Source organism: Pituophis catenifer, unplaced genomic scaffold (assembly GCF_029215685.1).
Source record: "Pituophis catenifer annectens isolate HBS135680 unplaced genomic scaffold, rPitCat1.0.hap2 SCAF_1, whole genome shotgun sequence".
Lineage (NCBI taxonomy): Eukaryota > Metazoa > Chordata > Lepidosauria > Squamata > Colubridae > Pituophis > Pituophis catenifer.
The window spans coordinates 179,924,991-179,943,113 of NW_027256881.1; the positions used below are offsets into that span (position 1 = coordinate 179,924,991).

The 18,123-nt window shown below is 38.2% G+C and overlaps 1 protein-coding gene across 1 annotated transcript in view; it reads right to left on the reverse strand.

Moving 5' to 3' along the window:
- The window catches only part of FAM117B (family with sequence similarity 117 member B), a 32,008-nt gene extending 25,205 nt beyond the window's left edge, over window positions 1-6,803 (reverse strand). Inside the window, exon 1 of the mRNA XM_070956809.1 lies at window positions 5,867-6,803. Coding sequence (XP_070812910.1) covers window positions 5,867-6,803 — 937 coding nt within the window. The remainder of the gene's footprint in view (window positions 1-5,866) is intronic.
- Between the last annotated feature and the right edge of the window lie 11,320 nt (window positions 6,804-18,123).

Genomic DNA, 18,123 nt, shown 5'->3' on the forward strand with positions numbered 1-18,123 from the left:
TTGTGGGCGTAAACCAAAGAATACCTATATCCTTGATGACAAGTTTGGAAAGACAAGGAGGATACACCCATTTCTCAACAATGAGAAAACAATATAATTCAAGAAACCATTAAACCAAGTCATGTGACTGTAGAATATGGGAATCACTAATTAATACACAAACTCCACACAGATCCTTTCAAAAGTAAAGAAGGCCTTCTCTCTCACAGAAGCAATTGCTAGTTCTATATCATTAGATTTACTGAGACAGTAATCAGGTCATGAATTTTCAAACAGCACCCAATTCAGAAATGTTGAGAGCAATTTTATTCACATTATTTCATAAGAAGTTTCCATGTTCCCAAGTGCAAGACATTTAGAAACATTGAAACTGCAGACTCCACATTTTTGATAAATTTTCCAGCAATACCACATAATTTTCCATCTTACGAATACCCCCAATAATGTTAATTCTATTACACACCTTTGTGTCTTCAGCAAAAAGACTAACCTTACCTAGCAATCTTTCTGTCGTATCATCTACAAACACACTGAACAGGACAAGTTCTAGGACTTAATCTTGTGGTAGGTACACCGCTTGTGACTGGTCTCTGGTTTAGACAGTGTCCCGTTAACCATCATACACTGGAACTTATCCCCAAGCCAACTTCCTATGCACTGAACCACTACATAAGAAAGAAAAGTTGTACTGAAGTGCTGTATTAGAGACAAGGGAAGAAAACAGTAGATGAGCTTTGAATCTGATGCAGATGTGCTCTTTGCAGACTATGTGTTCCCACAGAAAAATCTTGCATATCAGCAAGATTTCAAATTCTATTATGCATAGATTGGTTTATGCTTAAATCTTGGCTGATTTCCAAAAGCCCAACAAGAAACAGAACTCCACTACTCTTGCAGATGCATTATGATCCATCTATTCTCCTGAGAAGATACTCTACAAATGCTCATCTAGATTGCTAACGAAGACAGCTTTTGATGCCACAGAGAATTATAATAAGCATCTTTCTCCCATTCAATTTTGTAGCGTGCTGCATTAAAACAAAAAAATTGACACTTAAAAAAAAAACACTTTCCAAAACTGATTCAATATGCAATGACTAACTCTGCAATAATTATTTTGAGGGGACAGTGAATATTATTACCATGTTTCCCCGAAAATAAGACCGTCTTATATTTTTTTGAACCCTGAAATAAGTGCTTGGCTTTATTGCCATGCACTCAAAAGCCCCATTGGGTTTATTATCAGGGGATGTCTTATTTAGGGGGAAACAGGGTAGTATTTTTAAATTTTAAGATTTCAGAGATGAATGACAAAGAATATGAATATAACAAGGATGTTTAAGAACTTCAGTCTGCAAAATACAACAACGTCTAAGTGAATATTGTAAGCATTTTAACCTATTGGTATATATAAACTTTACCACCCCTTGAACTTTGAATCTTGTTTCATTATCTTCCAATACAACTTTGGACAAATTTCAAGCTTAAAGAAACAAGGGATGGTATTACAAAGTCTTAAAGAACAAAAGGCAGCACAAAAAAACAAAAAGTCAAAACTAACTTCCTGTTATATTTATATTCTGCATTATCTTCAAAGAGTCTGGAGGTTTACAGATAAGTTCCAGCTGATCTCTAATTGCTTTTAGTTTCTTCAAATTATTATGTACCTTACTATGGTTTTAAATTACTGCTTCTGGTGCTAGTTCTTATCTCTTTCGATATATTGTTTAGTTTTTCTTACATGTTTGTACACATTTAGAGTACAAATAGAAATCCTGCTCCCATAGAATTATAGCTTTCATTTTCAAATTTTAGCCTGAATGTGGCAGTGAATTTTATCAATAGACAAAACATCTTTTAAAAAAGAATTTATTACCTATGCTCCTGAATATTTAATATAGCTCTTTAAAAAAATTTCTTAACACATCTTAAGAAAGGGCAAACACTCAGCAAGATAGCAAGTTTGCTTACAAAAATTCATACCCAGCCATAACACTGAAATATTTGTTTTTCAAGACAAGGAAACAGATGAGTTCTCAATCTTTTTGAGTCTGTAAGTACATTCAGAATTTTAACATTATATTGCTTGCTGTAGTGATTACAATACAGTACAATCTAAACTCACACTTAACAGAAGACAAAGAATCTTCTTGACTTCTTGACCATTCAAATGTATTCAATTTTATTACTCCAATTTGTTTGTATTGTTGGGTTTGGGGTTTTAATTTTCTTTCTTTCTTTGGTATGTGAGCTACAGTTATTTTCTAAGAATCGTCTTAAGTTATACCGCAGAAATATTCTTCAAAGATTATACTTGACTGATGTTTTACATCATACTATTTTATAGTTTACACAAACACACATATATGTGCACCTACCACGCTGGATGTGGGATCTTAGAAATAAAATAGGATATCAAAATGTGAATTGGTCACACAATAGTATGGGGGGATTTTATTCTAGAAATATAGCTGCAGACATATGACAGGTGAAAATATGTCCATTTAAAAAAACCTTCAGCTTTTCTGGAATATTCAAGGAATTTTTAAATTGCATTTATTCATTTTTCTTTTTCTTATTATCCTGTTTTGCCATATATAATGCTTATCTAGCCATCGATTCACACATGACAGGCCCAAAGAGTGTGAGTTTCAGCTTTCTGATAATTGCCTCAAGTAATGTCTTTAGACAGATTGATTATTTTGTAGTTCATGGTACTCTTTAGACAACTCTGAATTATGGTTCCAGGGGTATTGGTATCTACTATCTTTTTTTCTCTCATTCTTTCTCATTTTCCATCTTTCAAAGGAAAAACTCCTGCTTTGCTCATTCTGATTTTTATCATACACCTTTCTTTATCCTTTATGATCCTAAATTTGCTACTGCCTACCTCTAGGATTAATCTTCCAGTGTCTGTTATATTTTGCAGAATTCAAGAAAACAAAATACTTTGCCACATTTGTCATCAACTATAAATCCACTAAAATGTTAGATTTTTATTTTCTATTTTACTTGCATAAGGTCCTATAAATCATCTTTATTTGGAATAGAAATGTGACAATTTTGTATATTTCAATTGTTTAGTATTTGAGCCTCCAATTTTGATTTTTGCTGTCATCTCTTCCATTCTGCCATAATATAATCACTCTGAAAATTAAACAGAGATGTATTTTTCTCTCACACTCTTTCCTAGTTTGAATTATTCTCCAAACTATGTTCTTATGGTCCTATCATATTCATTTGTATAAGTTTCTCAAATAATAAAGTTACTTTGGCATTCTCATTAGTTTTAATGCATGCCACATGCTGGGATCACCTACAAATAAAGATCACTGTGAAGAAAGCAAAGGTGCACTTCTTCTCTTGCTCTATTAAACAACTTATTTTTCCCATCTGATCTGTTTCTGTGCCCCACTGGTATTTCTTTTTCAAAGCTACTTTCATACTTTTCCTTTTTCCAGGTATGGCTTTATTCTTTTGTGTAAGATCTTAAGCAAAAATTCACTATTGGTGCAATAGTTCATTAACTTGTATATTGTCTTCTTCAGTCTGGATAAATACATTATATTTTCCAATATTTTGGCCAAATATTCATGTTCCGTATTTGTTGATATTGTTAGATCTTTAACCTACCTGTTTGCCTGTAATTTTATAACGACAAGTTAGTATTTCATATAAACATGGGCTCACAATCTATTATCCCTCATAGATAATTTTTCTATGGTTGTGCAGTCAGTTCCTGTATAAATTCTCTCTACAAATGTTTGTGACATTTTGCAATCTTGATTCTTTAAAGGCTGCGAAGTATTTTCCTTTAACTTCATTTGTCTCTATTATATGTTTACCAATTCTTGAACAGTCCTATTTCACTTATAAATATTCTAGAGATTTATTTTCTTCAAACACTTTCTCATTTTTACTTTCTTGTTATTTTCCTGAACCTATCGACGCTCTTAAGTGAAGTATCTGGGCACATCACTACTACCATGTAGATTTGTAAAAATTATGTCCTTTTTTCCAGTAACCAGAAGAATGTCTCCTGATGGGGTTCCCAACATTGGAGACCCAAACTTATAAATTACTGCTATGCATATACAGTTTTCTTGGCATCATTATAGGAGGTTATAAGAAGTTATATTTAGATTACCTATAATCTGTGGGAAAGCTGTCTAGCAACATTACAAATGTCATCAGTTTAAGAATTCACTCCCAGGCTGCTTACACCAAATGCTCTCAACCATAAAACACTATACTTTGGCCTCTTCAAACCTGAATCTTCTCTTGTTTCCTGCCCAGCAAAGGCATTCTAATAGCCACATTGTTTCACTTGGAAAATTCAGATATCACTTTCTCTTCAAGAATGAAGAGGGGTTGAAAAGCAGTCACTGTTTCCAAAGAAACTTAGCAACTGACAATAAAAAGTCAATTTAGTCACTTGCAGAGTAGGGCAAAAAACTTTAGATACAATTCTCTACTGTTGAATTTAGCACAGTTTATTTATGAACAAATTTAAGATTGCACAAGCATGCTTTTCAGCAAGTAACAGAAGATTGCCCGCTATGTTTGTAATTCAGTGGAAATGAGCTATGATAGCAGGATAGGCCTCTTTAATACCTATCCTTAAAACCTTAACACGCCATTTTAAAGTATGTTTAATATAGGCCCAAAACATATGGTTATTTGTGGTATTTGTGGCAGGGGCAGGAGCTGTAGAGTAAAAGCAAACTTTTCCCTGGTTTGCAGAAGCTGGTACTCATCAGTCACCAAAAACAATGAGGTAGTCTACATTACTATTTTGTAGTAATTGAAACTGTACCAATTTCAAGCTAACCACTTAATCTTATTTTATAAAGAACCATCACCTCTTCTACACATTCATTAATATATTAGGCAAACAGCTAGCTTCCAGGGCTCATATCAAATTAAATATGGGAGATGCATGTTAGCAAGACTTTATTATTGCCTGTAACCTTTGTAGTAAGCATTTTTACTCAGTGAAATGAAAGCAAGAACATTGTTGCCAAATTTTGTAGATGTCAGTTACATTATTTTTTTTTCCTGAAGCTAGTTATTTACCTTCATTTGCATATATCTCATCTTATTCCTGTTTTATACAAACCTACCTTCCTCCTGGACTGAGGATAAAATCTTACAGAGCCCCAAAATAACTATTGATTCTTTCTCCTGCTGCATAGCTGTCTTTTGTGTTCTCAGAGATCAGACAAAATAAAGCTTAAACCAATGTCACTCTTAGACATTAAATAAAGACAAATTCTTCAAGACTATCATCTCTAGGCTAGGATTTATGGTTTAATCATAATAAGAAACTCTTGTACTTTGTTTTATTGCAAGTCTTGTGTGTTTATATAAACAGAAAAGCTGGGCATACATTTAAAAATAGCTATGAATATCTGCTTTAAAAACAGACAAGTCGAGACATGTACTTGTAATCTCCCTTAGACTTTGCAGACATAACATTTGTCGTTTCACAGCATTTTACTTCTGCCGGTTGTGGCATACCATCACACCCACCCTCCCAGGGCCCATCAGAATTAGGAAGAAAAGGTAGTGGAGCAGGGAGAAGACATTTCAGACAGTTATGCAGGAGAACGTCGGAGGTCCGCTCAAAAACAAAACGAGAGGAAATAAGAGATTTCCTTCTCCGATTTTAATTTTCCCTAGGACAGCTTCAGAAGGGGAAGGAGAAGTGCCCAAAGTTAGCGCCTCGTGGTCACCTCGCGGGGCTGCAGAACTTGGGGCTTACAACTCCGGGATACAAAAGACAAGCGACTCTGTCCTATCCTGGAGGCTCAGCCCCAAATCCGTCCGCCCGCTGAAAGGGTATGGTTACCCCCATTTCTCTCACCTTTACAAACAGGCGAACTAGGACTCTTCCTCTCCGGAGAGGCCCTGTTTTGCTCCGGCGAATGCCGTCGCTGGCGATGCCGGATTTTTCCTCCCGTTGAAGAAGCGACGGTGGCACAGGCGCTGCCCTCAGGCACCGGCGGCGAAACCGGGGACGAGCAAGGCGAGGGCGTCGAACCGGGCAGGGGCGGCGCCGGCAGGCGAGGGGGGCTGCTACGCGCCCCTCCCCCGCCCGTGGGGCTGCCGCGCGCGGAGCCCGAGGACGAGGACAAGGAAGGTGTCCCCGTGGCGGAGACGCCCGCCCCGAGAAGCGTCTGCGTGCCCACGGTCGGGCTGCTGCTGTTGCTGCTGCTAAGATTGGTGGTGCCCCCGCGCGCGCCAGCGTTGTTGGCGCTACCAAGCATCGATCGCGTGGGGCTGGCGGCACGCGCGGAAGGCAAGGGAGGCGGCGGCGGCGGCGACGGTTGGAGTGGGGCATTTGCTGCTACCGCCGCCGCCGCCGCCCCTCGTGGAATGCTGTTGCTGCCGCCGCCGCTCCTCGTGGGGCTGCCGTGCTGCTTAAGCTGGAAAGGCACCGTGGCCCGCATGGGCTGTAGGCGGCTGTTGCTGCCGGCTGCCCCGCCTGCCGCCGCCGCCGCCGCCGCTGGAGTCGCCGCCACGGCCGCGGCTCCCCCTCCCCCCGCGGAGGTGGCTGGAGTCGGGGAGCCGCTGCGCCTCACGCGCGGCTGGGAAGACATCGTGGTTTCTTCCGGGCGGCCGCCCGAGGCTGAATCTGTAGTAATAGTGAGGCGAGGAAGCAAACAAAACCCCCCACCTTCCTCCCGGTCCCTCCCCCACACCAGCACTGAATCCTCACACACGGGGAGACACTCGTGAGGCTTCTCCGGCCGCCTCATCAACAATAGTAGCCTCACCGGCCTCTCCCATTGGAGGCGCATCGACTCCGTTCCTGCCGCTACAGCGTCCTGATTGGCTGAGGGGCGTGGTCTGGGGGTGTGGGGGGATGCGGCTTAAAGGGACAGGGCCCGATCTGGACTACGTAAGAGGAAGGTGCGTGAATCGTGTGACAGGGCGCTGTCTACGCCTGTGTGCCTACTACTCGATTGAGGCAGGGAGGGGTCTGGTAATGCCATTGATGCAGCGCACTCGTAGTCTTACCTTTCGTCTAGGAAATGCTGAGTGCTTGTTTACATTTCTATCCTGGGCACAATATCGCAGCTTTGAAGTTAAATATACGAAAGAGTCCCGTGCAGTTTCATCTTTTGGCCACATAAAGCCAGATAGAGGCCTGTTCACTAGGTCTCCAGCATGTGCCAGTCCACCCAGCAGAAATCCCAGGGGAGCGTGTTGCTTTCTGTCCCATAGTCCACCAGCCCATCCACCAATGATCCTTAACTTGTTCCAAAGAGACATGGAACATCAGATACTCGAACCTTCCTTCTTTCGACAGGTTCCAAATGTTATCAAAGCTAGCAACTATAGAAATATATTGAATTATTGGTTTAATTAGCAAACAACTGAATATTACAGTCAGGGTTCCTGTTCTAATCTCCCAGGTAATCATCTTGTTTAGGAATGAACCAATGATGGGTCTAAATTAATTCTCTGCAGCTTGCCAACTGGCTCAGCACTTCCTATCTTTGAAAAAAGCACTAGTAGAGATTAACATATGTGGTAGCCAGATTGTCATCAAGCAATGTACTGTGATGGCATGCTCCACTGAAGCACAAATCAGGTAACAGACATCTAGGGTTTTATGAATCAAAATTTGTGATCAAATATACTGTAGTATGTTATGTGGATCCAGAAAGCTACCGCTTAACATGATGAAGCATATTGTGTGAACGTAGCCATTTTTTCTAATAGCATGTTTTCACACACATATGCATATATGTATAAGAAATACATACATACTTGAATATATAATAGTTTTGTATTATCTTATGATCCCTTTCAACCTTCACTGTTTTTGTTCTGTAGCTCCCAGTCATCAGTCATACTGGTCTCTGGCTGATAAGGATCATAATCCAACATTTCTGGTGGCACCAAGTTGGCTTCACCTGATTCCTGCTATATTGCAAACAAAACTAAATTCCCCACCCCATGCTACAGCAGTTCTTTGAATGCCTGGAACTGCAACCTTGTCCCGTATTAAATATCTGCTGAGTCTGAGAAAAGGGTGTGGGGCTACTTGAGGAATCAAATGAACAGGTTTAAACCTGATTAAGAAATAATATCCATTTCCCACACCCTGTGTAACCCACTGTACATCTATTGCTGCATGAAAAAAGGAAAACCTGTCCATCTGCTACTGCTGCAGCTTCTATCAAAATATTTATTTATTGTATTTGTTTCCCATTCTTCCTAGCAAAGAGCAATATTTTAGCAGTAATCATGTGGTTTAGAGATTAAGATAGGGTAAATTTCAGAGCCAAACAAAGGTAGTTTCTACTAGGGCTGTGCAGTGCTTCAGTGGTAATTAGAGAAAGGCATTTTGGAGTGTGCAAGAGTGCAACCTAGCACTTCACAGCAACTCTTTAAAGGTTGTATCTTTTTCCTAGAATCACGCAATGACCTCCTTGCAAGCTGCTGTATAATTCTTGGAAAAGACTAGCGATTTGTACATAGATATTACATTTGCATTTCCTGTGTGCTCCAAGGCACCTTTTTGGGATACTAGCACATAGTGCTAGTATCCCAAACTAAGCTTACCAGCATTTTTTTCCTGTACAGTAGTAAATATTCTGTCCAAAGCTGCCTTATCAATCTAGTCAGCAGTTAGATCCATCAACCATTTGAAACTATGGTCTATTTTCACCATTGTTTGAGTGGCAGTCGTAGTGACTAGATTCACAGATTTTGAATGTAACTTTAAACCCAGTCATTTCTTTAATTATGGCTTTTCAGTAAAACCTGTTCAGAATTGTTATATCTTCCATTAGTAAAATAACAACAACAGACAACCATGACAGTCATCATTTCAGATATATTTCTTTACCAGATTCCTCAGTGCCTTCAACAATGGCAGAGCTTCCAATCACTGCCTTCACTGGAAAAATTATTTAAAAACTAAGGTACTATTCAGAGATGTATCTGCCTTGAAAATAGCAGAGTTAAACTTTTAAGAGTTGACCACAGGAAATGTTTATGACATTTTTATTATATTAAATGTTTTATGATAATATTTGGCATAAAAACCTTATAAAAATTTTCCAAATTTCAACTCCATAAGAGTCATGGCTCCTGAATTTTGGATGCATTCTATAAGTAATTGATTGAAAAAATATTGCATCATTATGCCTAGTTAAGGGTTACAACACACAAACAGGAGGGTTTTAGTAGTAGATAGATAATAATTTCCACATAAAATAGTAAAAATCTTGTTTTAAGTTGAGCTTGGGTTTACTTATTTACCTTCATGTGCCCCAAACCATCTTGCTATTGCCTGCTTCCAGAAGGTGTCCATAAGAGCCATCATTCTCTGCATGCCCACAGTTAGTTATTGGATGCCCTCTCTATACCACATCTGTAACACATGTCACTGATTTATATACACCTCAATGCCATTCTGTCAGATTTCCACAAAAATTCTGAGCTGATAGCCTGGGGAGACAGCTATATAGATGCAAACAGATACCGGTATTTCAGGATATACAAAAACAAAAATAATTATTTCTAGAAGTATATTTTTTGGGATGGAGGCGAATTAATATTAATCGCTTATTTGCCAATCATAAAAGAAATCTATTTATTCAGCCACTGAAAATAGAATATTCATACTCTTTTCTTCTTAGGAACATACATGTGACTATACATGTCTTAGTGTTTTGACTGATGTCATTAAGAATTGCTGTTGCTATGTCCAGAGGCGTAACTCATTTAAAGTAGTGAATTGTTGATTTATTCTTTGTTGTAGTTGTTGTTGTTGCCATATGCAGAGAATACTGAATGGAATTAGAGAAGGTGTTAACCCCTAAGGTATATTTAAGAATGTGGCCTAAATCTATAGAAGATCAGTTTGAGCCAGTAAGATACATTGAAAATGGGTATGAAACTAGGCTGTTTTTAGAACTAAGGCAGTTTAGGCCCGACTGTTTTTTTACAAAAGATGTGGGAAACAAGGTAATAGATGCAATTACTATAGATTATTTCATTTACAATGCAGTTCTGGCAGCCAAGACAATCCAGTGACTTTCCTAGAGCAATAGCAATCTTGTGACATAGAAATTGGAAGAACTTCAAACTATTATTTATGGCAGTGTGCCAGTGTTTGTTTCTTTCATTACTTTATGATAAATTGGGGGAAGGGAAAGGAAAGCAAAACTGAGTCCAAGAATAGATTAGAAATTCTAGCTTCAGCTTCTGGGTGTGCAGTTAATTTGCCTGGTGAGTAAAACCAACCCAACCCAACTGCCTTCCAATAAAGGTTTTACTGCCTGAACAAAATATGAAATTCACATGATACAGCAAGCCATATGGTTTTATTAGCATAAAGTTGACTATTCGCCACTTATCCCTAAGCAGTGTGGTTATCATAATATCCATTTATTTATTTTTTGAAGTTGTGTGTCATCCAAATGAAAGACTTAGGCAACATCTGCCTGAAAATAGCCCCAAAAATGTCATTACGTTGTTGTTGTGCCAGCTAGAACTAGTATGCATTCTATATTCTGATGATATATCAAACTATGATTCAATACTTGCATCAATCACAAAGATTAGACCAAGTAGCCTTAGTTGAACTGAAAAACATTCTGAAAATATATATTTATATCATTTATATATCTATAAACACATTGCTATCATAGTAGAAAAACAAATGTAGCTATTTAATAACACTAATTCTGAAATTTATATAGATTCAATATTTTTATTAACTTCCCAATAATGTTTACATTTCTGAGATTTCCAGGTCTCTCTGGCAGACAAATTGAAGTTTGGGACTTGGAAATTTGCATTTTGGGGAAGGAGATAATTTTGAGTTGACCTAATAAAAATATCAGCCTAATTAGGAAATGGGTCACCTATGGCTCGGAAATCTTTCTTGTACAGCTTTCTGATAGCTGTAGATGAAAGCTCTTAAACAGGCTCTATATTGCCTTTAAAAAAACAAAATGCAAATGATCCTCAGACTCAGGAAAAAAAAATAGAAAATCCATACTAATTTATATTATATGGTCCTATCCATTTTGTATCATTGCCTGGCCCAAGGGTCTGCAACCTTAAACACTCGAAGAGCTATTTGGACCTGTTTCCCATAGAAAAGAAATCACCGGGAGCCACACAACCTGGGTGGGCGTGACCAACTCAACATTCCCACCCAGTCACATGACACTCCCCCCCCAGGCCATGTTTACCCAGGTTTTGTGGCTCCTGGTATTTTCTGTGGAAAACAGGTATCTGCTTCTCCGTCTCTCCCTTTCTTCATCTCTCTCTCTCTCTCTCTCTCTCTCTCTCTCTCTCTCTCTCTCTTTGTGTGTGTGTATGTGTGTTCCCTCTTGAACCATTTCCAAAAACAGGTGAGGGTTGGTGGGTTGTTTTTTTTTTTTTGCTGATGTTGTTCTTTCTTCTTCTATGGGTGCTTTTTACCATATTTAAATCAGGAGTCATTTCAGGTTCCCAGATAAATGAAGCTTTTTCGTCCCGCTGCTGTGGCTCCCTGTTGGCTGAATCCACCACTGGCTGGCCCCGCCCCTCACCCTTCCCTCCCAGTCACTCCTCACCTGGTCTGAGAAGGTAAGGGCAATGGCAGGTGAGGGAGACTCGCTCCATATTCCAGAGCAGGAGTGAAGCGCCCCTGTACTTGCCATATCTTGCAGGCACTTCTTCTGGCACTTATTGGTGCTGTGTGCACTTTGGTCACTCGGGGAGACATGTGACTTGCTCTCTGCCCTGAGCCACTGGCTTGGCCTGGCTGCAGCTGATGCCACTGCTGTTGCCACCTCCGTAGCCTGCCCGCTGCTCTTACAGCGCCTTGTGCAGCACAGTTAAATTTAGCACACTTCACAATGGGGGAAACAGTGTCCCTTCCTCCTCCTGGAGCCCATTACAATGTAGAGCATCATCTGCAATCGGGCCGGGGCAGTGTCTCAGGGCAGAGAACAAATCGCGCATCTCCCTGAATAGCACCAACAAGGGCCGGAAGAAGCGCCTGCGAGATATGGCAAGTATAGGGGTCTTCACTCCCACTCTGGAATATGGAGCAAGTCTCCATCCCCCGCCGTCGCCCTTACCTTCTCAGGCCAGGCGAGGAGTGACTGGGAGGAGAGGGCAAGGGCAGGGCCAGCCAATGGTGGGTTCAGCAGACAGGGAGCCACAGCAGGGGGACAAAAGAACCGCATGTGGCTCTGGAGCCACAGGTTGCAGACACCCGGCCTGGCCCAATGCATTCTTCCTTGAAAATATAAAAAATATAAATTAGGCACCATAAATTATTTCTCCACTCTCATGAGAGTAAGAAAAATTATTAGAAAATGCAGTTAGCAAAAAATCAAAAACAGAAAATTTATAAAATATTTTTATTATTTACTCATTTAATGTTATTATTCATTTATATCCTGCCACAATCCAATGGGCACTTGGCTATCTTCTTTTTCAATATGTACTGCATGTCTCACCCATTCATGGAAAATAATAACATAGAGAACTGAAGAAATTACAAATTCCCAACCATCTATTAAGTAAAATGAAGAACAGATAAGATAGGGCTATAGTTAGTGCAGTTTTATATAATACAGGTAGTCCTCGACTTACAACAGTTAATTTAGTTACAACACTGAAAAAGTGACTTATGACCATTTTTTACACTTAACAACTGTTGCAGCATCCCTGTGGTCACATGATGAAAATTCAGATGTTGGGCAACTGCCTCATATTTATGACAGTTGCAGTATCCCGGGTCATGGGATCACCTTTTTTAACCTTGTGACAAGCAGAGTCAATGGGGCAGCCAAATTCACTTAACAACTGTTATTCACTTTATAACTGAGGCAAGAAAGGTCATAAAATGGGGCAAAACAGGAACTTGGGGCTCAATTGTGGTTGTAAGTCAAGGACTACCTGTATATTACTGGGACATTTGTTTTAAATTATATTTTGTGCAAATATATTTATTTATTAAATTTTTATTCCTCCCATATCACTATCAAGGGGGGCTGGGCAACTTACAATGTTTTAAGTACAATATATCAAGTGCATTTATTAAACATTGTAATTACAATAGCAAAAAACTAATATAAACTAAAAGAAAGAAAAAAATAGAAAGAAATAAAAAGTGCAAAGGGAAAAATAGAAAACATACAGAATAGAAAAAAAGAAAAAAAAGAAAGAAAAATGATAATATAGTATGAAGAAAAGAAATAACTTTTTTCCTCTTAAATTACAACAAATGATTTCTAATTCCCTTATCCTATCTTTTATCTGTAAACAAATCTACAAAGCACTGCCATTTTGGTCCTGGTATGTATAAAAATCCAATAAGAATTACTACAAACAACGTATCTATTTTAACCTTGATCAAATAAATCAGCTATATATCCCTTTACTTCTAACAATCTTATCTTAAACTCATTGAAAGAATTTCATAGAACTTGATGTCCTTTCATTTGTTTTTGTCCCTTCTCATGAGATTCTTAAAAGCTTTAACAAATCTCTTTTATAAATATAAAAATTATTAAAGTCTCTCTCTTGGTTTGTTGTTTGTATTATTCTTTTGATTATTAAAACATTTTCTTTGTATGTCCAGTATAACATCTTTTCTTTGTCATTCTTGTGTTCTTTGTAAGTCCACTCTTGTCTGATAAAACTTTTGCTTCTTCTATAATATCTTTTAGCTGCATTTCACTGTTGACACTATTACTATTAACTCCATTTTTTGAATATAACCCTCAGTATTTTCAGTGTTAGAATATTTTGCATCATTCTATAACTGTTATCAAGTTTATGTCAGGCTTTTCGTCAGGCACCAAAAACCAAGAAAGACATGCTGAATAACTTCAAAACAATTTCCTTTATTATTATTAAACTATAGTCAGAAATTTTGCTAAATTAAAGCAAACTACTTGCATCATTAAAGATATAATGACACTCTGAGAAGTCCTAGAGAGGAGCTGTCATGTATTCCTGGGTATCTGAACTACCTTCCACCACAACTTTAATTGAAATTTTTAGCTTACCTTTGTGCCCAATTCTTAAAATTTTTACTGTAAAGAATCTTCCCACAGATAGGATTGTTACTAATTCCCAAATCTTATTTCTAATTTATCGGTCCATTAGTAGCTTTCCAAAATCAAAATTTTAATTAACCTTTTGCTGTCTATTTTCAATTTTTTGGAAATTCTTAAACTTGTAGTTAATTCACCCAGTGTTTTCAAACTTGTCTATTCAAATGTTTCTAAATCTAAGAAGTAGTTAATGAGCAATTTTGACCTAGGGATGCTGAGGGATGCTGAGCAGCGGAGCAACCTACCCTTCTCCCCCAACATGAGTTCCAGAGATCTTCCAAAGCTAAGTGCGCAATCAGTGACAAGTGTGGGGACAAGGGTTGGGGCCTAGTGGAGTAGGAAGTAGACCCAAGACCTGTGAACATCTGGTGGGTAGGAAGCAGAACATGAGTGGCTCAGGGACTGGGGGAGGCTTGGGGCGGATCAGGTTTGAATCTGTACTAGGCCTCCCAGACCCTTCCCTATTCTTGAGGCACCCTGTGTTCTGCTTAATGACCCATGCAGTCACTTAATAGTTGCATCGGGGAGAGCAGTGGTGGGAGTCATTAAGTAAGGCAAGGGTGGGTGAATGAAGGAAACCTTTCACTTTGACATCCAAAGAAAAAATTGGCATCCAGTCTTTTCATCCTCACTAGATCCTGCTATACAAGAGCATAATTTCCCCATTGTTTGTGCATCAATAGTACCAGTATAAAAATGTTTAGATTTCAGGAACAGATGTTTGTGTTGCAATACTTGGAGTCAGTTCTTCACAACTTTAATTTGAGATGAGGGATCAAGGGAGGGAATCTAATGTGGCTTGCAAATTAAAAATGTGGGTTAATTTTTATTTAAGCAATCCCATTTGGTTCCTTTATTTAGAGTATGAGTCATCAAGAATTATTTTGAGTCTAGTATTGCTGCAATTTTCAATGGCAAATTGAAGTCATATAAACAATTTCATGATTTCTATTTTAAACTGCCTTATGTCACTAGGGTAAGGAAATCAACCAGAAATCTCACTGGGGTTACCCAGTCTCATATAGAAGATAATGTAGTCCTTTGCCTTCTTGTTTATTTCTTGAGCATATTCTAAAATGCTAACAAGAGTCAAATTTATCCCATTTAAAAAACTGCTATAACACAAAGGCTGTCAATGACTAGTTTAAATCTCGCCTTGAAGGCATTCTTTGGTTTAGATATTTCTGCAATCATTGAAAGCATTTAATACTGTATTGGAACTGACATGGATGTTTTATAAGCTATGAATAACAAACCTTGGTTTCATGGGCTGTCTGAACCCAAGCCACCATTTCTCAATGTTTTATATTAATTTCTAGTATGAGTAAAATACATACATTTGTTGTGTTTTAATATTTTCCCCAAACATGTACATTGCTTTGAGATATTTTGAAACATTAGACTGTAATATAAACTGACTTTAAATAAATGAATAAAATGGAACACATAAATGTAAGTGAAAACAGAACACAACAAAGAGCTGAGAAATATGCATGGGTCAAGATTTCTTCAAGGAGTTATTGTTGATCACTCAATCCTGTTTACCTGCAGAGCCACTCAATGAGGAGGCAGACACGATTGCTTTGTGTATAGAGCTGATGCTCCTGTCCAGCAACAAGTACACAAGAGCACTGGGAAACTGTATTTCAGATCCCTCAGGAAGGTCTTGGCAAGCAAAGGTTACCTGGCCCCATTTATTGGCCAGAGAAATAGCACAGGTGTTCTGTTCTTAGTTCTTTTCAGCTTTTGCATCATGCCTTGTGTATCAGTCAGGATTCAGTCAATCAGTTTCCGATAGAACTTGTATAATATTCTTTGACATGCAAATACAAAATATTAGGCAAGGGTAGAAAACCTTTTTAAGCTGGTGGGCATATTTAAAATTTAGAGAAAGTGTTGTAAGTATTGTCATAAAATGGCTGCCATTGCAGATGATGCTAGTAAAAAACAAACCCTATTTGCCAGAAAACAACACTTAAATTGCTCCCTGCTACCCTCTTTCTAAGAGTGATATCTTTTTATTCGTTACATTTACCCCAGGTCGCACATATCCATTTTCACCCTTTATTGGGACTCTTCATATATTGGTAGCTAGATGTTATTCTGTAAGGTTCAAAAACTCTACCAGAAATTGAGCACGTAGACCAGTGGCCTCCAACCTTTTGGGCACCAGGGACCAGTTCTGTGAATACAGGTTTTTCAGCGGACCGGAGGAGACATGGTTTTGCATGCTGCCTGCATCTCGTGGATGGAGCTTTGTATGTTTGTGTGACTTGGTTTCTGGCATGACGTGGCCCAGTGCCAGTCCATGGACTGGGGGTTAAGGACCCCTGACATAGACCATCACACTTCAGACAAATATATACAGTATTATTACCTTTAGGATCTATTCAGGACTTGGTGCTAAGTGGTTTCAGGAAGTGATACCTAAAACCTGTATCAGAATGGTTCATCTTCACTTAAGGTCTCAGAGCAGAGCAATGCAGATGTTACATTATGCCATGCCCTCCTCCAAAGTCATATAAAACCCTATCCATAGAGCGATAGAGCAGTTATCACTTCAATTTATCTTTATTTATTTTTCCTTGAACAGATGGCATTTGGCAGCATTCCACCACCTTTATTTTCTAAGAATGTCTATACAACCTGGATAAAGTTCACAGGAAATTTTCTAATAAAAGTATGGTAACCATTTTTTCTTGGAAAAAAAACAAAGAACAATCCTGAAAAAGGAACAAATGTGAAAGAGGTTCATAAAGATAAAAGAAATGTTGTTTATTTTTACAATTTGGCTTTAAAAAAGGAAAATTTAAGAGCAAAATCAAGAAAAACTTCACAAAAATGCATACTAATAAAAATATCTAAAATCAAATAGAAGATGTAAATCTATTTTTAAAAGACAGTTCAATTTACATATTTTCAAATTGAGTCAATTTCTTCCAGTGAATTCAGTTCCAATTTACTAACAGATTTATGTAGTTTTTATGTAGGTTGTCTTACGTATGTACCCTGAATGTTTCTATTCTTTTAAATTTTTTTAGATGTTTTATTCTTCTTTTCCATGAAGTATAAGCAATATTACAACTACAAATACCTTAAAAGCATCCCAAGCAGATATTAATTGTGCAGTTTGTCTTATTTAGATTGTCTTATTTAGAAAAAACCTTCAAAAGATTTTTTTCATTGTTTTGTAAAAAGTAAATCCAATAATGATGATATATTTGAATCAGTGGTGGGTTGCTCCTGGTTCTGTAGTAAAAGCGGCGGGAGACTCCGCCCACCTGGCCAGACGTCATAATGGATGATCTGCGCATGCGCAAAAGCGAGTGCTAGCGATCCGAGCACGCTCTCTGGTTGCGAACCAGTAGTAAAGGTAAGAAGAACCCAATCCCAATTTGAATGGTGTCTTGAAAAAAAAGAACACTTTGTGTTGATATAGATATTATAGCAAGAGAGGTTCAATATATGTGGAAGTCATCAGGTTAAGAATAGCTATCCAACTTCTGGGGGAGAAATGGTGATCTAAAGAAACTCAGCTAAAAGCAGAGTCAGTATCTGTAATGGAATGAAGAGTTGGTAAATAGATTTGGCTCTTTTTAATTCCTTCTGGTCAAGCAGGGGACTTGAGATTACTCACAAGTGCTCCACAGAGTTACTCCTCTTGATTGTCAAAAGGACACTGGGTTGGCATACTTCCTTTTCTAATCACTTTCAAAAATTGCTTGTTAACTGCTTTGCAGCTATTAGGAACTTTTGGATCCATATAGGTTTGACAATACCAGGTGAGTTTCCTTCAATTGTGAAGCCTGCATTGCATTACCAGGCTGATAGAAGCTGTGATTAAGAATGTTCTTTTAACTGGGTGAGGACAACTTTAACATTTTGTTGCAGATACTACTTGCTACTTAGTAAGGATTTATTATGTTCCATTTCATTCATCCAGAGGGTATTTCATTTTTGTTTGACTATCTGTCAGATTCAATTTTAAAAGCAAATAAAATCCAATGATCTGGTTGCCGCATCATGATAAGATATA